We start from the raw sequence: 20,943 nt of genomic DNA, 5'->3' as shown, positions 1-20,943 counted from the left end.
ATTAAATATCCATTATTAAAAAATTGAAAGAATATGGCACCACAACAAACCTGCCAAGAGAGGGCCGCCCACCAAAACTCACGGACCAGGCAAGGAGGGCATTAATCAGAGAGGCAACAAAGAGACCAAAGATAACCCTGAAGGATCTGCAAAGCTCCACAGTGGAGATTGGAGTATCTGTCCATAGGACCACTTTAAGCTGTACACTCCACAGAGCTGGGCTTTACGGAAGAGTGGCCAGAAAAAATCCCTTGATTAAAGAAAAAAATAAGCAAACACGTTTGGTATTCGCCAAAAGGCATGTGGGAGACTCCCCAAACATAGGGAAGAAGGTACTCTGGTCAGATGAGACTACAATTGAGCTTTTTGGCCATCAAGGAAAACGCTATGTCTGGCGCAAACCCAACACCTCTGATCACCCCGAGAACACCATCCCCACAGTGAAGCATGGTGGTGGCAGCATCATGCTATGGGGATGTTTTTCATTGGCAGGGACTGGGAAACTGGTCAGAATTGAAGGAATGATGGATGGCGCTAAATAAAGGGAAATTCTTGAGGGAAACCTGTTTCAGCCTTCCAGAGATTTGAGACTGGGACGGAGGTTCACCTTCCAGCAGGCTAGATGTGCCAAGCTTATAGAGACATACCCCAAGATACTTGCAGCTGTAATTGCTGCAAAAGGTGGCTCTACAAAGTATTGACTTTTGAGGGGGTAAAAAGTTATGCACGCTCAAGTTTTCAGTTTTTTGGTCTTATTTCTTGTTTGTTCACAAAAAAAAAAAATATTGCATCTTCAAAGTGGTAGGCATGTTGTGTAAATCAAATGATACAAACCCCCCAAAAATCCATTTTAATTCCAGGTTGTAAGGCAACAAAATAGGAAAAATGCCAAGGGGGGGTGAATATTTTCGCAATTACAGCTGCAAGTCTCTTGGGGTATGTCTCTATAAGTTTGGCACATCTAGCCTGCTGGAAGGTGAACCTCCGTCCCAGTCTCAAATCTCTGGAAGGCTGAAACAGGGTTCCCTCAAGAATTTCCCTTTATTTAGCCGTGCTCCGTGGGATGTTCAAAGTTTCAGATTTTTTTTTAGAACCCAACCCTGATCCCACAACGTTGTCCCTGACCTGTTTGGAGAGCTCCTTGGTCTTCATGGTGCCGCTTGCTTGGTGGTGCCCCTTGCCCTCTTCAACAGACTTGGTTTTGCTGCTGAAGTTAATCACTAGATCAAATTGGATTTTTACTGCATCTTGAACCATTGTATCGATCTGTTGGTTGCACCAATAATCAGGGAATGTTTTTCCCTCCACATTGCAGCCTTTTCAATTTTCTGCAGGAGATGTGTTTATACATTATGACTGGTATGGATTATACCAAACAGGGAACACCTTACTGAGGATATTGAGCTATTGTCTTGGTGCAAACATGTGCTCTCTTTTCTCTCTCTCTCTCTCTCTCTCTCTCTCTCTCTCTCTCTCTCTCTCTCTCTCTCTCTCTCTCTCTCTCTCTCTCTCTCTCTCTCTCTCTCTCTCTCTCTCTCTCTCTCTCTCTCTCTCTCTGCAGCTCAGGGACTAGAGAAATGAATTTGTCATTCCATTTTGTTGCAATACATGCAAACCAGTCCAGCTCATTTGTATTTCCAGGTGTACTCCACACCCACCAGAGGAGTAGAGAGAGCTCATTTGTATTTCCAGGTGTACTGGCACAGGTCAACAGTGTGTTGATCTCCCGAGTGGCACAGTGGTCTAAGGCACTGCATCGCAGTGCTAGCTGTGCCACTAGATATCCTGGTTCGTATCCAGGCTCTGTCGTAGCCGGCCGCGACCGGGAGACCCATGGGGCGGCGCACAATTGGCCCAGCGTCGTCCAGGGTAGGGGAGGGAATGGCCGGCAGGGATGTAGCTCAGTTGGTAGAGCATGGCGTTTGCAACGCCAGGGTTGTGGGTTTGATTCCCACGGGGGGCCAGTATGAAAAAAATAAATACAAAAAATAATGTATGCACTCACTAACTGTAAGTCGCTCTGGATAAGAGCGTCTGCTAAATGACTAAAATGTAAATGTAAAAATGTACTCCACACCCACCAGAGGAGTAGAGAGAGCTCATTTGTATTTCCAGGTGTACTCCACAGCCACCAGAGGAGTAGAGAGAGCTCATTTGTATTTCCAGGTGTACTCCACACCCACCAGAAGAGTAGAGAGAGCTAATTTGTATTTCCAGGTGTACTCCACACCCACCAGAGGAGTAGAGAGAGCTCATTTGCATCTTCTTATCAGAAACCATGACCCAGCAGTACCGTGTGGAGGAAGGCTTTTCAGGTTTAAAATGTTCACCTTGACTGGAAGTTTCCACGGTCAGTGTGGGACACCCAAACACACACACACAAACACACACACACAGCATTCATGGTAGTGGCATCTTAATCAGATTTGTGGTTGAAGGTTGGTGACCTCTTCACCTGGGGCTATTCTTGGACAGCTGTATTATGTAATGGCTGCATGACTCTCATTCTCTGATTCAGTTCTCCAGATTAGCCCTGGACCAGGACATGCCCTCTCTCTGCCAATCACTCCTCCACTGCAGTCTGTTAACTGAGGCACTCATGGATGACCAGCTGCACCCATCACTTGTTTCACACAATGTTCTGGCATTTGTCACTATTAAATAAAAATAGTTTACAAAAATGTATTAGATTACTGTACGTAGTACTAACTCGAGGTGCACAAAACCATTGCTCTGGACTTGGTGTTTCAGTGTATTTTTTAAAACATTGATAGTATGGCAGGTGTCCCTGTAATTGGTATTGGGATGTGACACGTATAGGATAGTATTGCTACTGTCATCAGTCACACTGTGAGACCATCATCTATTCTCTCTGTAAAGCTCACCCTTAGTGGTGAGATGATTACATGTGTGCTTTGTTAGGTGTCTTTTAAGCTACCATTGACGGGCGCACACACACACACACACACACATTCTGCTCCCGTAATCTGAGCCATTAAGCAGGCTGTGTGTGTTCCTGGGGTGAGGTGACCAGTTGTCAGGCTGAACCCTCTGATCCCTCCCTGTGTATTAGTGCCTGCTTTACCCAGCCGTGATCTAAACCAGCCTACTACCAGATGCCAACGTGTCGTACTGTTGTAGGATGGAATAAGCACTGCAAGGCCCTGCTTTGTAATGGGGCAATGTTATGACGTGCCATGCTAGAAAAGCATTTGAAATGAGCTCTCCGACATGATTCTGCTATGTTTTCAAATAGAAGATATGAAATAATGCTAGTAAAGGAGTGTCTGCTCCAGGTCAACAGTGTGTTGTCAGTGATGTTCAGTGGTGTGCACTGAGGGATTTTGCAGGGTTATGGGGCAGGGAACCCTTCAGCCGAGTAGAGCTGCAATTTAAGGATAAGGATAACACTTGGTAAATAGGCTTATTGAACCTCCAAACTACCCCCTGTGCCATGTGATTGAAAAGTGTGCATGCATGTGTGTGTGTGTGTGTGTGTGAGAGAGAGATTTACATATTCTCAGCAGCTCACCTTCCCCTGCCAGCCAGGTTGTTGTGCCAAGCCTTACTCCTTAATAGAACGCCTCCTGCTTCAAGGCTCAGTGTGGTGCCCTCTGTTCAAGGTTTTGTGTGGTGCCCTCTGTTCAAGGTTCTGTGTGGTGCCCTCTGTTCAAGGCTCAGTGTGGTGCCCTCTGTTCAAGGTTCTGTGTGCAGAAGGCTCTTCCATTTATTTAATATGGGCCGTTAAAACCCTGACTGCCAGTCGTTCCAGCAGACTGCTTTGTGAGACGTTGTGTGAAGTAACATGTTTTGACTCAATCACACAGCTCTGGCCAGGCTACTAATAAGATCTTGTCACCAGAGAAAACATGATCAGGCAGAGGGAGGGAGGGAAGAAGAGATCTTAACCTCCCTTTTCACTCTGTGTTGTTCAAGCCAAAGAACTACTCAGTAATTCTAATTCTATTTCAATTATTCAGACATTCCAGTTTCCTGACAGCCCTAGTTATAGCCTGTCCTCACCACTTCACAGGCTCAGGAGACAACACTGTAGACCAGTCGAACAAGACAGAAAAACAAGTTTGGGTTAACCCCAAGTATTTACTGGGGAGAGACTGGAAAGACATTCAGCTCAGTCACATAATCTACGGTGTGCTCCTCTCTTTCATGTGGTGAGGACCAAACGTGGACCTCCGTGATTGCCAGAATTTACACTGCCATTTCTCTGATCTCTACCGGAAATGTTCAACTCAAAACCAACCGAACCCTACCCCTGACAGTAACCCATAATGTCATCATATATCAATGTTAATAACTCTGACTTTTCCTTTGTGTTTTCACAGCAAACAGGATGGAAGGATTCCTCGTATCTCTGACACACTAGAGCCCTCGCTGTCACACTCCAAACCTCCGTATCGCGCTCGCTCGTTATCAAAGGTAGGAGCGGGATCCAAGCCCCAACTGCACCCTGTCAGCTCTAGTATTGAGCCTTGACCTCTCACCTTTCACAAGTCTCTCTCTTACCTGTCTCTTTCTTTCCTCTTTTCTATTCAGCCCCACTCCTCCCTGTGTTGTTCCATTGCCCTACTCTGTGTGCAGGGGAAAGGTGTCACCAATCAGACAGGGATGGCAGGTAGCCTAGCGGTTAGAGCATTTGTTACCGAAAGGTTGCTAGTTCGAAACCCCATCCAACAAGGTGAATTGAAAATCTGTCGATGTGCCCTTGAGCAAGGCACTTAACCCTTATTGCTCCAGGGTCGCCGTTGATGATGGCAGACCCTAGCCGTGACCCCACTCTCCGAGGGTGTCTCAGGGAGAGTTGGTATATGCAAAAAATAAAATAATTCCAAATAGGACAAATATAAGCAATTATTATTACTATCATTATTATTACTATTATTATTATTACTATTATTATTATTATTATTATTATTATCTAGCTGTAATCTAGTGGATAGTCTGCTCTGATACTTTACTCACACGGAGGTGATGGCCTATATGCCACAAGCTGCTGGGGTTAGGTCGGCTATTCATTAAAGTCAAAGTCATTATCAAGGGCTTATGATCTATTACTTTTAGATAAAATAATATATAAGTTGTTCCAACAGCCAAGGACAAAGCTTTTGTTTTAGTCCGGAAGATGCTAGTAGGTGCACTTGCAAAACACCTTAAATAATTATATGATACTGGGGGCTGAGGAATTTAGAGAATGCTATCAATTTCACACAGAAATAAATATTTTAGCAAACTGTTTTGGGTCTTGGGTCCCAGCTCATCACAGGTACATAGAGTCTCATAAAGAATATCTGTGTCTCAAAAACCCATATCTACCCCTTACATTTAGGAACTGGAGGGAGTTGGAGTGTTAGAGTGAGGTAAAGAGAGATTCAGTGGTCTAGACTCTAGTGGTCCGTCCTCAACCTCTGTAAACCTGCTGTCACTCACTCAGATGACTGAATCACTCTCTGTGGTTTTGGCTCATGGGAATTCATTTATGCTGCTCTACGAACCCAGGTGATGTGATTAGTTTGAACATGAGGAATACTCAATGATTAGATCTACAGTAATGCACACGTTTATGAGGTGAGTGTCCTTGTCAAGAAGCTGTCAATGATAGTTATGCATAATGCATTATCTTGTAATATATAAACAAATTCAGCAGAATATAAATCACAGAGTACTTCATTAATGTAGCTGTATCAGGTAAATGCTTTTGGTCCAGACTGTATTGCCGTAGTATCTAGGCATATTCTCACTGCTGTGTGCTGGGGCTCAGTGCCTTAGTACCTCAGCCTGCTGATTTTTCTCTGGTGGTGGTGGAGGTGGTCCTGGAGACACTGCTGCCCACTGCATCAGTCAATCCCTCTGATGGATGGATGTGTGGAGAGCAGAGCAGACTAGAGCAGCTGCTGTAGTGGAGACTGAGGCCTCTTTGTGCTCTACCGCTGCTGGCCAGAGGAAGGTCATGCAGGAGCCTGCTGCTGACGGCCACAATGAATGGATCCTGATGGATTTTCTCCGGCCCGTGCCGATTGGCTTTTGTGCACACTGCAGACTCATTGATTGACTCTCTTTGAAGGTTTTTTATAACCCTGCAGGCACCAGCCAATCAGAGGACATAATTGGAGAGGAGTGGATAGTAGGGTGCGTGGCCAAAGCATTGGCAGGTCTCACCACAGGTAGAGGATGGGAAACTCAGGTATCTGGTATTGGAGTGTGGTGGGAGCGAGCTGAAAGCTGTGATGGGGGCTGTGGGTTATAGTGGTGATGGAATAGACCAGGGAATCAGGTCCATCTTCCTCAACCCAGTTTGTCAAGTCCCTTCCATTATACTGTGGGTTTGAAATAGACTGAAATAGTCTGGAATAGCTGAAAGTGTTCATGTCCTTTTATGCAGCAGCCTTATAGTGATTGTAGTCATTGATTCGTGGTCAATAGGGTCAGTGTAAGTGCTCTATAACTCATTGATATCAGCCTCAGCTAATCGTCTCTCCAGCCTGGCACTATACATATTTCTAAGCACCTCCAAGACATATGATACCTACTAATGGTCTAATTACTTTAGACAGAAACAAAAGTAGTGAGGTTGGTCGGGGAGGATGGGTAGGTGTATACCGCGACCGTCTAGCAATCCAAAGGTTGTGTGTTCGAGTCACATCGGGGACAACTATAGCATTTTTATTTAACCCTTCCCCTAACCGTTATTCTAACCTTAACCCAATTCACCTAGGCCCTGGGCCATCAGGCGCCTTGTCACTGAGCTCCACCAAGCTGTTTTATTTAGGGTCTGGGGAGCATCATGGCACTCACACAGACCAGATCTGGTAATTAAGTCAGAAAAAATACATATAAAAAATGCATAGCATTTAGGCCCCCAGGCCAGGGAGGCAGGAAAAGTGACTCAGTGGGAGAGAGGTTCATTATTACCTCTATTCTAGGGCACTAACCTGGAGTGCTTAAAGGACTCGTAAAAGGAAATGAAGGTAAAGTGTACTTGGAGTCTCAATATGATGGTGGGGCTTGAGAAAGAGAGCCGTGATCTGTTCCTCTATGTTGTCTGGTTATTACTTCTCTCTCCCTCTTATCATTTGGCCCATATCCCTTCTCTCTGTGAATACATGGTTTCCATTTTAAGCTACACCGTGCAGTAGACAGACAGCTGAGATTTTAGCAGTTTTGACTTGATTTTAACATTAGCTATACAGGATATTTCACTTGTGTGCGGCTGCTCGGCCATGGAAACCCATTTCATGAAGCTCCTGATTAACAGTTTTTGTGCTGACAGTGCTTCCAACTGACTTGTTGGAAAGGTGGTATCCTGTGACGGTGCCACGTTGAAAGTCACTGAGCTCTTCAGTAAGGCCATTCTACTGTCAGTGTTTGTTTATGGAGATTGCATGGCTGTGTGCTTGATTTTATACACCTGTCAGCAACGGGTGTGGCTGAAATAGCCGAATCCACTAATTTGAAGGGGTGTCCACATACTTTTTAATATATAGTGTATGTGTGTTCTACAAAATTCAACTGCTGCCATTTTTGTAAATGTACGCTTCACTCAAAGCTCTTCACACAACAAAAGGTCCTTCACAGTAAAGACTCCATTTTATTTAACAAAGGACATAAATCTGTATTATAAGTTTAAAGTGGCATACATAAGGTGCCTTCGGAAAGGATGGATTCAAAAATGGATTAAATAAAAATTTTCCCACATCAATCTACACACAATACCCCATAATGACAAAGCAAAAACAGCTTTTAAGAAATGTTTGCACATTTATTACAAATAAAAAACGGAAATATTACATTTACATAAGTATTCAGACCCTTTACTCAGTACTTTGTTGAAGGACCTTTGGCAGCGATTACAGCATCGAGTCTTCTTGGGTATGACGCTACAAGCTTGGCACACCTGAATGAATGGCGCCGGAGAAGATGGCTGCCGTTTTACAGCCCTCTAACCAATTGTACTATTATGTGTGTTTTTCCGCGTTATTTGTAATTTATTCTGTACATATTGTTTCTGCCATCGTCTCTCATAACCAAAAATAGCTTCTGGATATCAGGACAGCGATTACTCACCTCGTATTGGACTAATAATTTTTCTTCAACAAGTTGGACGCGAAGGATATCCTACAGACACCCGACAAGGCCCAAATCCCTGTCATTCACATGAGAAAGAGACAGAGATATCGTGGACGTAGGTCGGGGTGCCTTGTAAGGATCCGACGGCGAGCGAGTAAACTGCCTCTTCCATCAATCCTATTAGCCAATGTTTAATCATTTGAGAATAAATTGGATGACCTAAGATTACGGTTATCCTACCAACGGGACATTAAAAACTGTAATATCTTATGTTTCACCAAGTCGTGGCTGAACGACGACATGGACAACATACAGCTAGCTGCATCGGCAGGATAGAACGGCTGACTCCGGTAAGACAAGGGGTGGCGGTCTGTGTATATTTGTAAACAACAGCTGGTGCACAAAATCAAATACTAAGGAAGTCTCAAGGTTTTGCTCGCCTGAGGTAGAGTATCTTATGATAAGCTGTAGACCACACTATTTACCAAGAGAGTTTTCATCTATATTTTTCATAGCTGTCTATTTACCACCACAAACCAATGCTGGCATTAAGATTGCACTGAATGAGCTGTATAAGGCCATAAGTGAACAGGAAAACGCTCATCCAGAGGCAGCGCTCCTAATGGCCGGGGACTTTAATGCAGGGAAACTTAAATCCGTTCTACCTAATTTCTACCAGCATGTTAAATGTGCAACCAGAGGAAAAAAAACTCTAGACCACCTTTACTCCACACACAGAGATGCATACAAAGCTCTCCCTCGCCCTCCATTTGGCAAATCTGACCATAACTCTATCCTCCTGATTCCTGCTTATAAGCAAAAACTAAAGCAGGAAGCACCAGTGACTCAGTTAATAAAAAAGTGGTCAGACGACGCAGATGCTAAGCTACAGGACTGTTTTGCTAGCACAGACTGGAACATGTTCCGGGATTCTTCAGATGGCATTGAGGAGTACACCACATCAGTCACTGGCTTCATCAATAAGTGCATCGATGATGTCGTCCCCACAGTGACCGTACGTACATACCCCAACCAGAAGCCATGGATTACAGGCAACATCCGCACTGAGCTAAAGGGTTGAGCTGCCGCTTTCAAGGAGCGGGACTCTAACCCGTACGCTTATAAGAAATCCCGCTATGCCCTCCGACGAACCATCAAACAGGCAAAGAGTCAATACAGGACTAAGATTGAATCGTACTACACCGGCTCTGACGCTCATCGGATGTGGCAGGGCTTGAAAACTATTACAGACTACAAAGGGAAGCACAGCCGCGAGCTGCCCAGTGACACAAGACTTCCAGACGAGCTAAACCACTTCTATGCTCGCTTCGAGGCAAGCAACACTGAAGCATGCATGAGAGCACCAGCTGTTCCGGATGACTATGTGATCACGCTCTCCGTAGCCAATGTGAGAAAGACTTTTAAGCAGGTCAACATTCACAAGGCCGCAGGGCCAGACGGATTACCAGGACGTGTATTCCGAGCATGTGCTGACCAACTGGCAAGTGTCTTCACTGACATTTTCAACATGTCCCTGACTGAGTCTGTAATACCAACATGTTTCAAGCAGACCCCCATAGTCCTAAGACACTAAGATAACCTGCCTAAATGACTACCGACCCGTAGCACTCACGTCTGTAGCCATGAAGTGCTTTGAAGGGCTGGTCATGGTTCACATCAACACCATTATCCCAGAAATCCTAGACCCACTCCAATTTGCATACCGCCCCAACAGATCCACAGATGATGCAATCTCTATTGCACTCCACACTGCCCTTTCCCACCTGGACAAGAGGAACACCTACGTGAGAATGCAATTCATTGACTACAGCTCAGCATTCAACACCATAGTGCCCTCAAAGCTCATCACTAAGCTAAGGATCCTGGGACTAAACACCTCCCTCTGCAACTGGATCCTGGACTTCCTGACGGGCCGCCCCCAGGTGGTAAGGGTAGGTAACAACACATCTGCCACACTGAGCCTCAACACGGGGGCCCCTCAGGGGTGCGTGCTTAGTCCCCTCCTGTACTCCCTGTTCACCCATGACTGCATGGCCAGGCATGGCTCCAACACCATCATTAAGTTTGCCGATGACACAACAGTGGTAGGCCTAATCACCGACAACGATGAGACAGCCTATAGGGAGGAGGTCAGAGACCTGGCCGTGTGGTGCCAGGATAACAACCTCTCCCTCAACGTGACCAAGACAAAGGAGATGATTGTGGACTACAGGAAAAAAAAGAGGACTGAGCACGCCCCCATTCTCATCGACGGGGCTGTAGTGGAACAGGTTGAGAGCTTCAAGTTTCTTGGTGTCCACATCACCAACGAACTATCATGGTCCAAACACACCAAGACAGTCGTGAAGAGGGCACGACAAAGCCTATTCCCCCTCAGGAGACTGAAAAGATTTGGCATGGGTCCTCAGATCCTCAAAAATTTCTACAGCTGCACCATCGAGAGCATCCTGACTGGTTGCATCACCGACTGGTATGGCAACTGCTCGGCCTCCGACCGCAAGGCACTACAGAGGGTAGTGCGTACGGCCCAGTATATCACTGGGGCCAAGCTTCCTGCCATCCAGGACCTCTATACCAGGCGGTGTCAGAGGAAGACCCTCAAAATTGTCAAAGACTCCAGCCACCCTAGTCATAGACTGTTCTCTCTGCTACCGAACGGCAAGCGGTACCAGAGTGCCAAGTCTAGGTCCAAAAGACTTCTCAACAGCTTCTACCCCCAAGCCATAAGACTCCTGAACAGCTAATCATGGCTACACTGACTATTTGCACTGCCCCCCCACCCCCACCCCCACCACATCTTTTTACGCTGCTGCTACTCTGTTAATTATTTATGCATAGTCACTTTAACTCTACCCACATGTACATATTACTTCAACTACCTCAACTAGCCGGTGCCCCCGCACATTGACTCTGCACCGGTACCCCCCTGTATATATAGCCTCCCTACTGTTATTTTATTTTACTTCTGCTCTTTTTTTCTCAACACTTTTTTGTTGTTGTTTTATTTTACTTTTTTATAAAAAAAATAAATGCACTGTTGGTTAAGGGCTGTAAGTAAGCATTTCACTGTAATGTCTGCACCTGTTGTATTCGGCACATGTGGCCAATAAAATTTGATTTGATTTGATTTGTATTTGGGGATTTTCTCCCATTCTTCTCTGCAGCTCCTCTCAAGCTCTGTCAGGTTGGATGGGGAGCATTGCTGCACAGCTATTTTCAGGTCTCTCCAGAGATGTTCGATCAGGTTCAAGTCCGGGCTCTGGCTGGGTCACTCAAGGACATTCAGAGACTTGTCCCAAAGCCACTCCTGCGTTGTCTTGGCTGTGTGTTAGGGTCGTTGCCCTGTTGGAAGGTGAACTTTCGCCCCAGTCTGAGGTCCTGAGCGCTCTGGAGCAGGTTTTCAGGCCAAAGAGTTCAATCTTGGTTTCATCAGACCAGGGAATCTTTAGGTGCCTTTTAGCAAACTCCAAGTGGGCTGTCATGTGCCTTTTACTGAGGAGTGGTTTCCATCTGGCCACTCTACCATAAAGGCCTGATTGGTGGAGTGCTGCAGAGATGGTTGTCCTTCTGGAAGTTTCTCCCATCTCCACAGAGGAACTCTAGAGCTCTGTCAGAGTGACCATCAGGTTCTTGGTCACCTCTCTGACCAAGGCCCTTCTCCCCCGATTGCTCAGTTTTCGCTTTGTCATTATGGGGTATTGTTAGTAGATTGCTGAGGATTTATTTATTTTTTAAATCCATTTTAGAATAACAAAATGTGGAAAAAGTCAAACGGTCTGAATACTTTCCAAATGTACTGTAGCCTCCTCATCATAGAAACTCAGATCTCTCCCTGCTCGAGTGTTTCGCCCATTGATTTCTCTCAGCAGAAATCATTTTAGGTGGAAGACCATAATAAATTACTCCAATCTGTTTTCATTGAGAGGTTCCTGAAATGTGTTTCCCTGTGGTAGGAAGTAGGGCAGTATTGGTTGGACATGTGATAGTGGGAGAGTACCTCAGAGAGGAGGAGTTCCACACAATACATAATAATACAACTACTCTTCACTCTTTCTCTTCCTCGTACTCAAAAATGTAATCCAACATACTACAGAATGATTACCCTTCTTTCTGTTCTGAAAGTTGAAAAGATGAGATGATGAGATCCTAAACTCAGACCCTGGACCTGGCTGTGTCAGCAGACCTACTCTGGGCTACTGCAGCCTGCTGACTCCTCTCAGACCCGGCCCATGAAAACTTTCCCAGGGTCAATAAAGGCCCCTGAAGAAATGTGATGTGTGTCAATAAAGGAAGAAGGAGGGTCTTACTGTAACATCAAGGTCTTTACAGAGCTTATCACAGTATCATCCCATCTTATCAAAGTGGCCGTGTGAAAATATCTGTGCGAGAAAGGCAGTGTTTACCCAGCTTTCAGCAGTGTACAATTGAAAAGAAATATGATCTATTGTACACATATGCATTTATGATATGTGTTTAGCTCAGAGGATTTGTGGACTATGGATCTTTTGACTGTATGTTTGCATAGTTTGACAGTCGAGTGTATGATAGCTTAGACAATATATATATATATATATATATATATATAGAGAGAGAGAGAGAGAGAGAGAGAGAGAGAGAGAGAGAGAGAGAGAGAGAGAGAGAGAGAGAGAGAGAGAGAGAGAGAGAGAGAGAGAGAGAGAGAGAGAACAATATGCTTACCATATGAAAGGGTAAAAAAGAGAAGTCCACAAAGCGAGAGAGGAAGGGCGAGTAAGCCAGAGAAAAGCATAGTTATTCACAGAAGGAGGTGGAGAACAGACAGAGTGTGTGAAAAGAGGGAGGGAGGGAGGAGGATCTTTACAGTCAGGCACATGCTCACACAGATATAGTACATACAGACCTAAACAAACCCATGCATTCTAATGAGAATGCAGACCTATTTAGAGACCTGAGACACAGCAGCAGCAGCAGTTCCTGTTGTGTTTTTAGGGACAGTAGAAAACAGAGTGTAGTCAGGCCTCTGACCCTCGTCTGGTCAATATACACACAGAGACAAATATACCTGTACTCTGTTTTTGGAGTCAGAGTTTTGGAGTTATGACTGACTTCAGGATGACTAAGAGTGGCCATGTGTTCCTCAGTCCTGCGGTTATTACATGGGGCCAGAGGAGACGACACAGTGATGTAAGTATTCATTCTTACTATTGCATATGATTAAGAGACTGAGAGATAATGTAGTCAGATAACTGTGATCTTAGGTATCTTACAGTGTAGTGTTATAGATACACATCTGTTCACCATTACTCTGTAGCAGTCAGAAGAGCTGCTCTCACTTGACTGTAAGTCTTATCATTTTATATTTTAGTAATTTAGCAGACGCTCTTATCCAGAGCGACTTACAGTTAGTGACTGCATACATTATTTTTATTTTGGCCCCCAGTGGGGCCAACTCTACCAACTGAGCTACATCCCTGCCGGCCATTCCCTCCCCTACCCTGGACGATGCTGGGCCAATTGTGCGCCACCCCATGGGTCTCCCGGTCGCGGCCGGCTACGACAGAGCCTGGATTCGAACCAGGATCTCTAGTGGCACAGCTAGCACTGCGATGCAGTGCCTTAGACCACTGCGCCACTCGCCACTTATATTGATGTGTAATTTCTCATGTGGACAGAGATTGGTTTTGGTAGCACTCCATTTCCAGTAGCTACAGAGACAGTGGAGAGGCTAGGAAAGGAGATCATTAGGTCAGGGTCGGTCTTTACTGCTGTTTCCAGTCCCGTCACTTTCACTCGTTACCATGGCAGTACCTCTCAATGGTCTGTTTGTCTCTGGCAGAGAGTTCAGTCACCCCACACATGTAGGTTACTACTGCACTCACATGTTTGGTAGAGGGGTTGGTGAGGTGAATATTTGTGTATGCAAAACAGTAATATTTCTGTTTTGGGTTCCGATCCTCACTGATTATTTGGTCCATGTTAGTTTGCACTCATGTTTGCTTTCAAGGCAGCAGTATGATCTGCCAGCGTATTATATGACACTGTTTGTTCACACAGGGAACAATGGGTTGCACCCATGGCTTTATTAAAACAAGCCAGTGTTGGTCAGTATGTGCCCCTACAGTAAGTTTTGGTGTGCTCATAGTAAATTAATGTTGTCATGTGGAAACATTAGCTTGACACCCTAGTCCACTTGTGTTACATGGTACAGAGAGTGCCTCACTGGACAACAAGCTGGGCTGTCATTGGCTATCTCACCCAATAGCACAGTCTTTAATTGGTAACTTCCCTAGTCCATGTGTTGTGGTCAGGATGGAACTGCCCAGCATCAGGATAGTGGGCTTCGTGGAGAACAACTGCCTGGCTGTGGGTATTCCTTCTCTTATCTTGGATAGAATAGATCCTCAAGCCTCAGTAGAGTACAACTGCTTGACAGTGAGTATCCTTTCTCTTTATGAGTTCTTGTATTTTTACATTTGAGTAATTTGCAGATGCTCTTATGCAGAGAAATTAGGGTTAACTGCCTTGCTCAACAGCACATCGCCACATTTTTCACCTAGTCAGCTTGGGGATTTGAACCAGTGACCTTTCAGTTACTGGCCCAATACTCTTAAGCGCTAGGCTACCTGCCGCAACCTTATCTGGGATAGAATGGATTATGCAGTTAATGGGAGCTGATAGTGAATAGAGTTTGTAATGAGGTTACAGCACTGGTGTTGATTTTTGGTTAAAGGAGTCTGGAAGTGATGGATCTTTGGCTCACTTCCAGCAGGACTTGTACAGTACACTACTATTGATTAGAAATTAACAGGGCTGACAGACGGGGGGTAATATTAGACCCCATGCATCTAATTTGTTTTCATTTTCTGACTTCTCCTCTCCCCATTCCGTGTTGATCTAATGGGCTAAGTGTGTTACGGTCACACATCAACACATCCTGAGTGTACAGAGTTAACACACAGTCTCAGGTGGTTAGTGGCTGTTTGCAACCTTAATATTCCCTCCCCTTCTTTAGAGGCACTGGGCTTCACACTGCCGGCTCCTTCAGAGGAAAATATCGGTGTTTCCAGGCGATTGTTTTCCAGTGTTAGGAGCGATTCGGTGAATAGTGAATGGAGCCTCAGTGAGGGTGATGGTGTGCTGGGGTGGTGTGACTGGCCTGGGAAAGAAGCGCAACACATTGATGCCATGGAGCATGCAGTCAGAGGCAGGTTGGAAAGTAAAGAGGGCTCGGTTCAACTACACTCCCAGCTCCACATCCAGAAATGTGTTGGGATGAACACGAGAAGAAGAAGACTGTAGAGACAGCATATTTTACCAACCAGTAAACCGCTCTCCCTCTTTGATTTGTTTGTCTCTCTCCCTCAGACCTCAGACCTATTTGCAATGATCGAGAGAATGCAGGTACAGTAAGTTGTCTGAGATCAATGCTGTATATGTAACGATCCCGGCTGTCTGAGTCGGGGTCTGGTCGTAGTCTCCAGTTTCCCGAGGGTTCGGGAACGCTCCGGGGAGCGCTCTGGTTTCCGCACCTGATTCCTGTTAGCAATCTGCACACCTGGGCCTAATCAGCACCTTTCTTAGGCTCTGGCCCAACATCCAGTTCCTGCCGGATCGTTAGCCATGAACAGTAGGTGTACTGTGTATCAGTTTAAGAGTATCTTGCGTGAGTTTTTGTTATTTTGTACTTTGTTGAGTTTTGTGTTCTTACCTCCGTTTTTGTTCCACCTGCAGTCACACGTCCGGAACCTTCACTCCACCTCTGCCTGATGGTCGGCGGCTGCCGAGCCATCACTGGACCCAGACTGCACCCCCAACTACTCAACCACGCCGCCCGCTCTGTCCCTGGATTATACTGCACCTTTTTGTCGTATCCAATAAACCCTCACCTTCGTTCAACTCTCCTTGTCCTGGTCTGCTTTTGGGTTCTGGCTGAGGGAACTGTGACAGTATACTATACTCACTACTTTGTCTTCTTTGTAGTTTCCGTTTACTATTCTTGTGGGGACTTCTGGTCCCCACAAGTATAGTTAAACATGTCCACACACCCATACATACACACACACACACACACACACACACACACACACACACACACACAGTCTTGTATAACTAACCATGTGGGGACACACAATTCAGTCCCATTCAAAATCCTATTTTCCCTAACCCCTAATCCTAAACCTAACCCTAATCCATACCCTAACCTTAACCTTAACCTTAACCCAAAAACCTAACCTTAACCCTAAACCTAACCCTAGCTCCTAATCCTAAAACTAACCCTATCTCCTAACCCTAAACCTAATTCTAACCCTAACACTAATTCTAACCCTAAACCCCCTAGAAATAGCATTTGACCTTGTGGGGACTAACAAAATGTCCCCCAGTTGGTCAAATTTGTGTTTGTTGACTTCTGGTCCCCACAATTTTAGTTACGCACACACACACACACACACACACACACACACACACACACACACACACACACACACACACACACACACACACACACACACACACTGTGCAGTAATTAGAATCCATAGAGCAGCTTTAAGTGATACAGTCTACTGTTTGCTCACCCCTCCGCTGCCTATCTCCATCGCTTTCCCTGTGTCTTCTGTTGCTGTCTCTCTTGTTGCCCTCTTCTGTTGCTTTCTCTTGTCTACCTTCCTCTCTCGTCCTGTCCTGGTTGTAAAAAGGGTAAAAGTAAATCATTGTTTTAATAGTAATTTCACAGGCTTTTTCACCTCACCTGCAAATTCTTTGTAAACCATGTTTTACTTTTTCACTGTCTGTATTACACCTGTTATAATTTGTATAAATAAATCAAACTAATTAGAATCTATAGAGCAGCTTGAAGTGATACATTCTAATGTGTGCTCAACCCACCTCTGTTCTCTCTCCATCTGCCCTCTTCTGTCACCTTCTCTGCTTCTTGTTGTTGGTGTCTCCTTTGTCTATCCTCTTCTGTTATGGCCCGTTCTGTTCTTCCGGTGTCTCTCTCCATCATAGCCTATTCTTCTGTTGCTGTCTCTGTGTCTTGTCTGATGTGTCTTTCTCCATCATATCCTACACTTATGTTGCTGTCTCTGTATCTTGTCTGGTGTGTCTCTTTAGTTTTGCAATCCAAAACGGTCAAGGGGATACTCGGGTAGCTTAACTTGTTTTGGGCCTGTGTCTAGGTCACTTAAATCATCCTCTTTCCTACCATTTGCCCTTGGCTGCTACTGTTCTAAGTGCTCCACTGGCCTGCGGTTCTCATCTGTCCTCCTCCTTGGCTCATCTGAAAGGTAGCAAGGTAGAGGTGCAACATGTCATTAGTTCGTTTTAAAGGGCGACTACACTTCCTGATTTGGCCTAGTTTTAGATTTGGTTCATTAAGAAATGCTAGCGGCCATGACTGAATTCAAATGTGAGTTGGTTTCATGGTGTGGTTTGATGTGGGTGTCTCGTGTGTGTTCGCAGGTGGGAAGAGTTAGCCAAATTATTTCGTCAATTAGCTTGAGCCAGCTGATGTGCAACCTGACTGACTCAGCCTTAGGATAACCTATCTCCGGGACTAGTTAGGCACCGTCAATAAATTACACAATGTAAATTAGACCATTTTCATGTTGCACACCTTTTAGCTTTCAATATTTGTACATACATGTCTACAATTTATAGTTGGTTTGAGGGTTTAAGTCATTCAAATGTGGAGCTATTGGAATTGTAACATAATGTGCCATATACATTTAATAAATTACCAATGGTCCCTAACTAGCCCCCATAGGGATATCCGAAGTCAACCCAAATTTACCACAGGCATTACGATTGGGTCGCGTGCAGCTGCACTCCAAATGTATGATTACTTGTGTGCTGCCAGCTGTGGGCATGTGGGCAGGATTGAAACAACCCCAACCTTTATTTATGTTGTGATGCAGTCACGACCACAAGTCTCACAAATCTCCGTTTTGGATGAGACTGACTTTATGACCAGAATTATCCTATTTACACTTTGTAGTCAATTTTGACAGTAGAATAAATGTTTCTGACTCATATCGGTGCCACATAGGCTATTTTCTAAATGAGAAGTTGGTTTTTAGGGGCAGTTGCTCTTTTAAAGTGACTGTATACTGACATGACCAGGGCAACTAAACTGAAAAGAAAAATGTGTCCACATAACAGTGCAACACAACTCCAAACATGACATATAAGAAGCTACATAGCCCCTAGGCTATATTAATATTAAGAGATGTGAGCCCCAAAAATTGTCCTGTAGAATGGAATGAGTTATAAGACCTTTGTCAGTTCTACCAGCTAATGTGAGATATTTATATTACATAACATTTGTGGACACATAACTTAAGGGCCTATGTAGTTTCAATGTTTTGTTCACCTACAATCACAAATAACCACAAAGCTGGCCATCTTTTCCCTCTCTTTCTGGCTGCCCTCCCCCTTCCCTTCTAAGCTCAAGTTCAAGTTTGTTTATTTGTCATATACACATGATATACATGGAGTACACAGTGCAATGAAATGCTTACTTGCAAGTTAACCTCTCAACAATGCAACAACATTAGAAAAAGTAAGTAGCTAAGTGAATAAAAATAGTAATACAAATAAAAGCTCAATGAAATAATTTCACCAATTTAATAATGGGCTTTTTTTTTTAGTTTTTTAGTTTTTACAAATAGTTACATAACATACAGTATATGGAAATAACAGACATGAGCCAAGCATGTTTACCTGTAGAATGGAATAGGTCATTAGACCTGTAGAATGGAATAGGTCATTTTGTCAATTCTACCACCTCAACATTGCTAACTTTAAACAGGGTTAAATATAATGTGAAGTTGTGAAATCTCTACCAATCACAGCAGTCACCGCGTCACTCCAGGGGCTTCATGCAGAGCCTGCTACTGCCTAGAGCAATATATTGTATTGTTGATTTTTGTCATAAAAATGTCAGTAGATATTTTTTTTGTTAATACTGCGTGGTGCAGGTTATGGAAACTCACATCAGACTGAAATTTAAAATAAAGGTTTCAGGCTGGACCAAAAACATCCAGGGCTGAAGCCCTGGAAGCCCATGCCTAATGACGATGCTGTTAACTGCTTCTGTTTCAGTAGGTTTACTCCCTGTGATTGACTCATTGATGTGTGTGGTCTGGGCCTGGCTGTTGGTGACGCTTTCTCTGTTGTCCTCGGTCTCTCACACACTCACTCCTCAGCTTCAGTTACTACCCTATCTTTTTTCTTCCAGTGACATTTTAATTCTCTCCGCTTTTGCTTTATCTTCATGCTATGTTTAGTTGATATGTTGAAGCAATGTATTGTCCTTAATCAGAAATCTTCCCATGTCTCTCTTTTCCTATGTACCTGTAATGCCAAGATTGGTTATAGAGGAACATTTAAAACATATTACTATTGTTTTGAAGTTAACTTGAAGTGAGAAGTATATGTTGGTTATTTCTGTGCAGCTGTGTGAGTGTGTGTGCTGTGTATATCACCTGGCCCCTGGCATGCCTCTATCTCCCTCCACAGGGTAGCAGAATGGACGAGCAGAGATGCACCTTCCCTCCACCCCTCAAAGTGAGTCTAGTCCATCCTCACATTTCCCCACAGACTCCCTGTGGACAAAGGCTCCATTATGGCAGAGCCTTGAACCTCTCCTTATCTCCCGTCAGACAGGCTTTCAGACACACACCACTCAAATTAGAACCCCAGCGTTACAAACCTCAGCAATCTTATCACACAGCTAGACTACTTGCAGTGTTGGAAAGCTGGATTGTGTAACATATCCTCGGCGGGTCGGCAGTCTGTGTCCGATTAAAGGGATGCTCGCCAAGGCTCTGAGTGTCACAATAGTGGACAATATGGATGTGAATACATTGTTGCGTTAATTGTGGTGGACACTCAAAAAATTGGGTCGAATTAGTTGGGTTAGCCCACCCAATATCGGTATGAGTCAATGTGGTTTCAATCTATGATTTCATGTGGGTTCCTTTCATTCTAGTTATGTGCTTTGTAGATTGATCATTTGCATATTGGTTGATTGTGCTATCAACATAAAAGTCACATGCTGCATTTATGAGGGGACTATGATGGTAAATGGAAATGTTTTGTTTATTATCATATGTGGTTTTCTTGCAGACAGAGGAGGACTATATCCCTTACCCCAGCGTTCACGAGGTACAAACAATCTAAAACTGACTCACATATGGAGCTGTGCATGATACAAACCATCGGAAACTGAAATCTGTATCACATATAGAGCTCTTTGATACAGCATAAATGGTCTGAATGAACCCACAGTGTGGTTGCCCTTTATCTGCTATTGAATTTAATCCCATGAATTGTATTTATTTTCATTTAACTTTATTAACTTCATCATCCTGGTTGGTATCAGGTCCTGGGTCGTACGAGCCCCTTCCCCCTCATCCTGCTGCCTCAGTTCGGAGGCTACTGGATCGAGGGGACCAATCACAAACCCAGTGCCACACCTGAGCCTGAGCAGAAGCCATGTGCTGCCTCCCACATCAAGCTGGAGACCAACAGCACAGCCAAGATCTACAGGAAACAGTTCATGGGCAAGGTGAGCATCATCTGATAAGCACCATTCTGCTCCCCACTTTTTTTCTGGAGTTTTCATTCCAGCTGAAAGATTGAAATAGAAATAGAACACAAGGAAGTAACATATTTCTTTGCTAGCTGAGAGTCCCTCAAAATGATTACATCACAGGCTGAGGCTAAGTCCATTCATTCTCCTGGCAGGGGACTGTGTTTCTAACAAATGAAAGTATTTTCTGTATGTACCACTGTTGAGTTAGCTGGAGGAGCTTCTGTCTGTTTGAGCAGTGGAGCTGAGGGGGACTAGGCCAGTCAGAG

At 44.5% G+C, this 20,943-nt stretch overlaps 1 protein-coding gene across 6 annotated transcripts in view; it reads left to right on the top strand.

Moving 5' to 3' along the window:
* The window catches only part of LOC121574928 (rap1 GTPase-activating protein 1-like), a 57,324-nt gene that overhangs the window by 22,595 nt on the left and 13,786 nt on the right, over nucleotides 1–20,943 (top strand). For 5 of the 6 annotated variants that reach the window (XM_045222903.1, XM_045222902.1, XM_045222907.1 and 2 more), the window contains 4 exons: nucleotides 4,344–4,437; nucleotides 19,600–19,647; nucleotides 20,209–20,247; nucleotides 20,465–20,650. In XM_045222903.1, the coding sequence (XP_045078838.1) occupies nucleotides 4,344–4,437; nucleotides 19,600–19,647; nucleotides 20,209–20,247; nucleotides 20,465–20,650 (367 nt within the window). Of the gene's footprint in view, nucleotides 1–4,343; nucleotides 4,438–15,447; nucleotides 15,484–19,599; nucleotides 19,648–20,208; nucleotides 20,248–20,464; nucleotides 20,651–20,943 lie in introns of those variants that run through there. The other variant, XM_045222906.1, reaches the window with a different exon arrangement.

The sequence above is a fragment of the Coregonus clupeaformis genome, chromosome 10, assembly GCF_020615455.1.
Source record: "Coregonus clupeaformis isolate EN_2021a chromosome 10, ASM2061545v1, whole genome shotgun sequence".
Lineage (NCBI taxonomy): Eukaryota > Metazoa > Chordata > Actinopteri > Salmoniformes > Salmonidae > Coregonus > Coregonus clupeaformis.
Note: the sequence above shows the minus strand (reverse complement) of the source record. Positions and strands in the feature narration are given on the sequence as shown.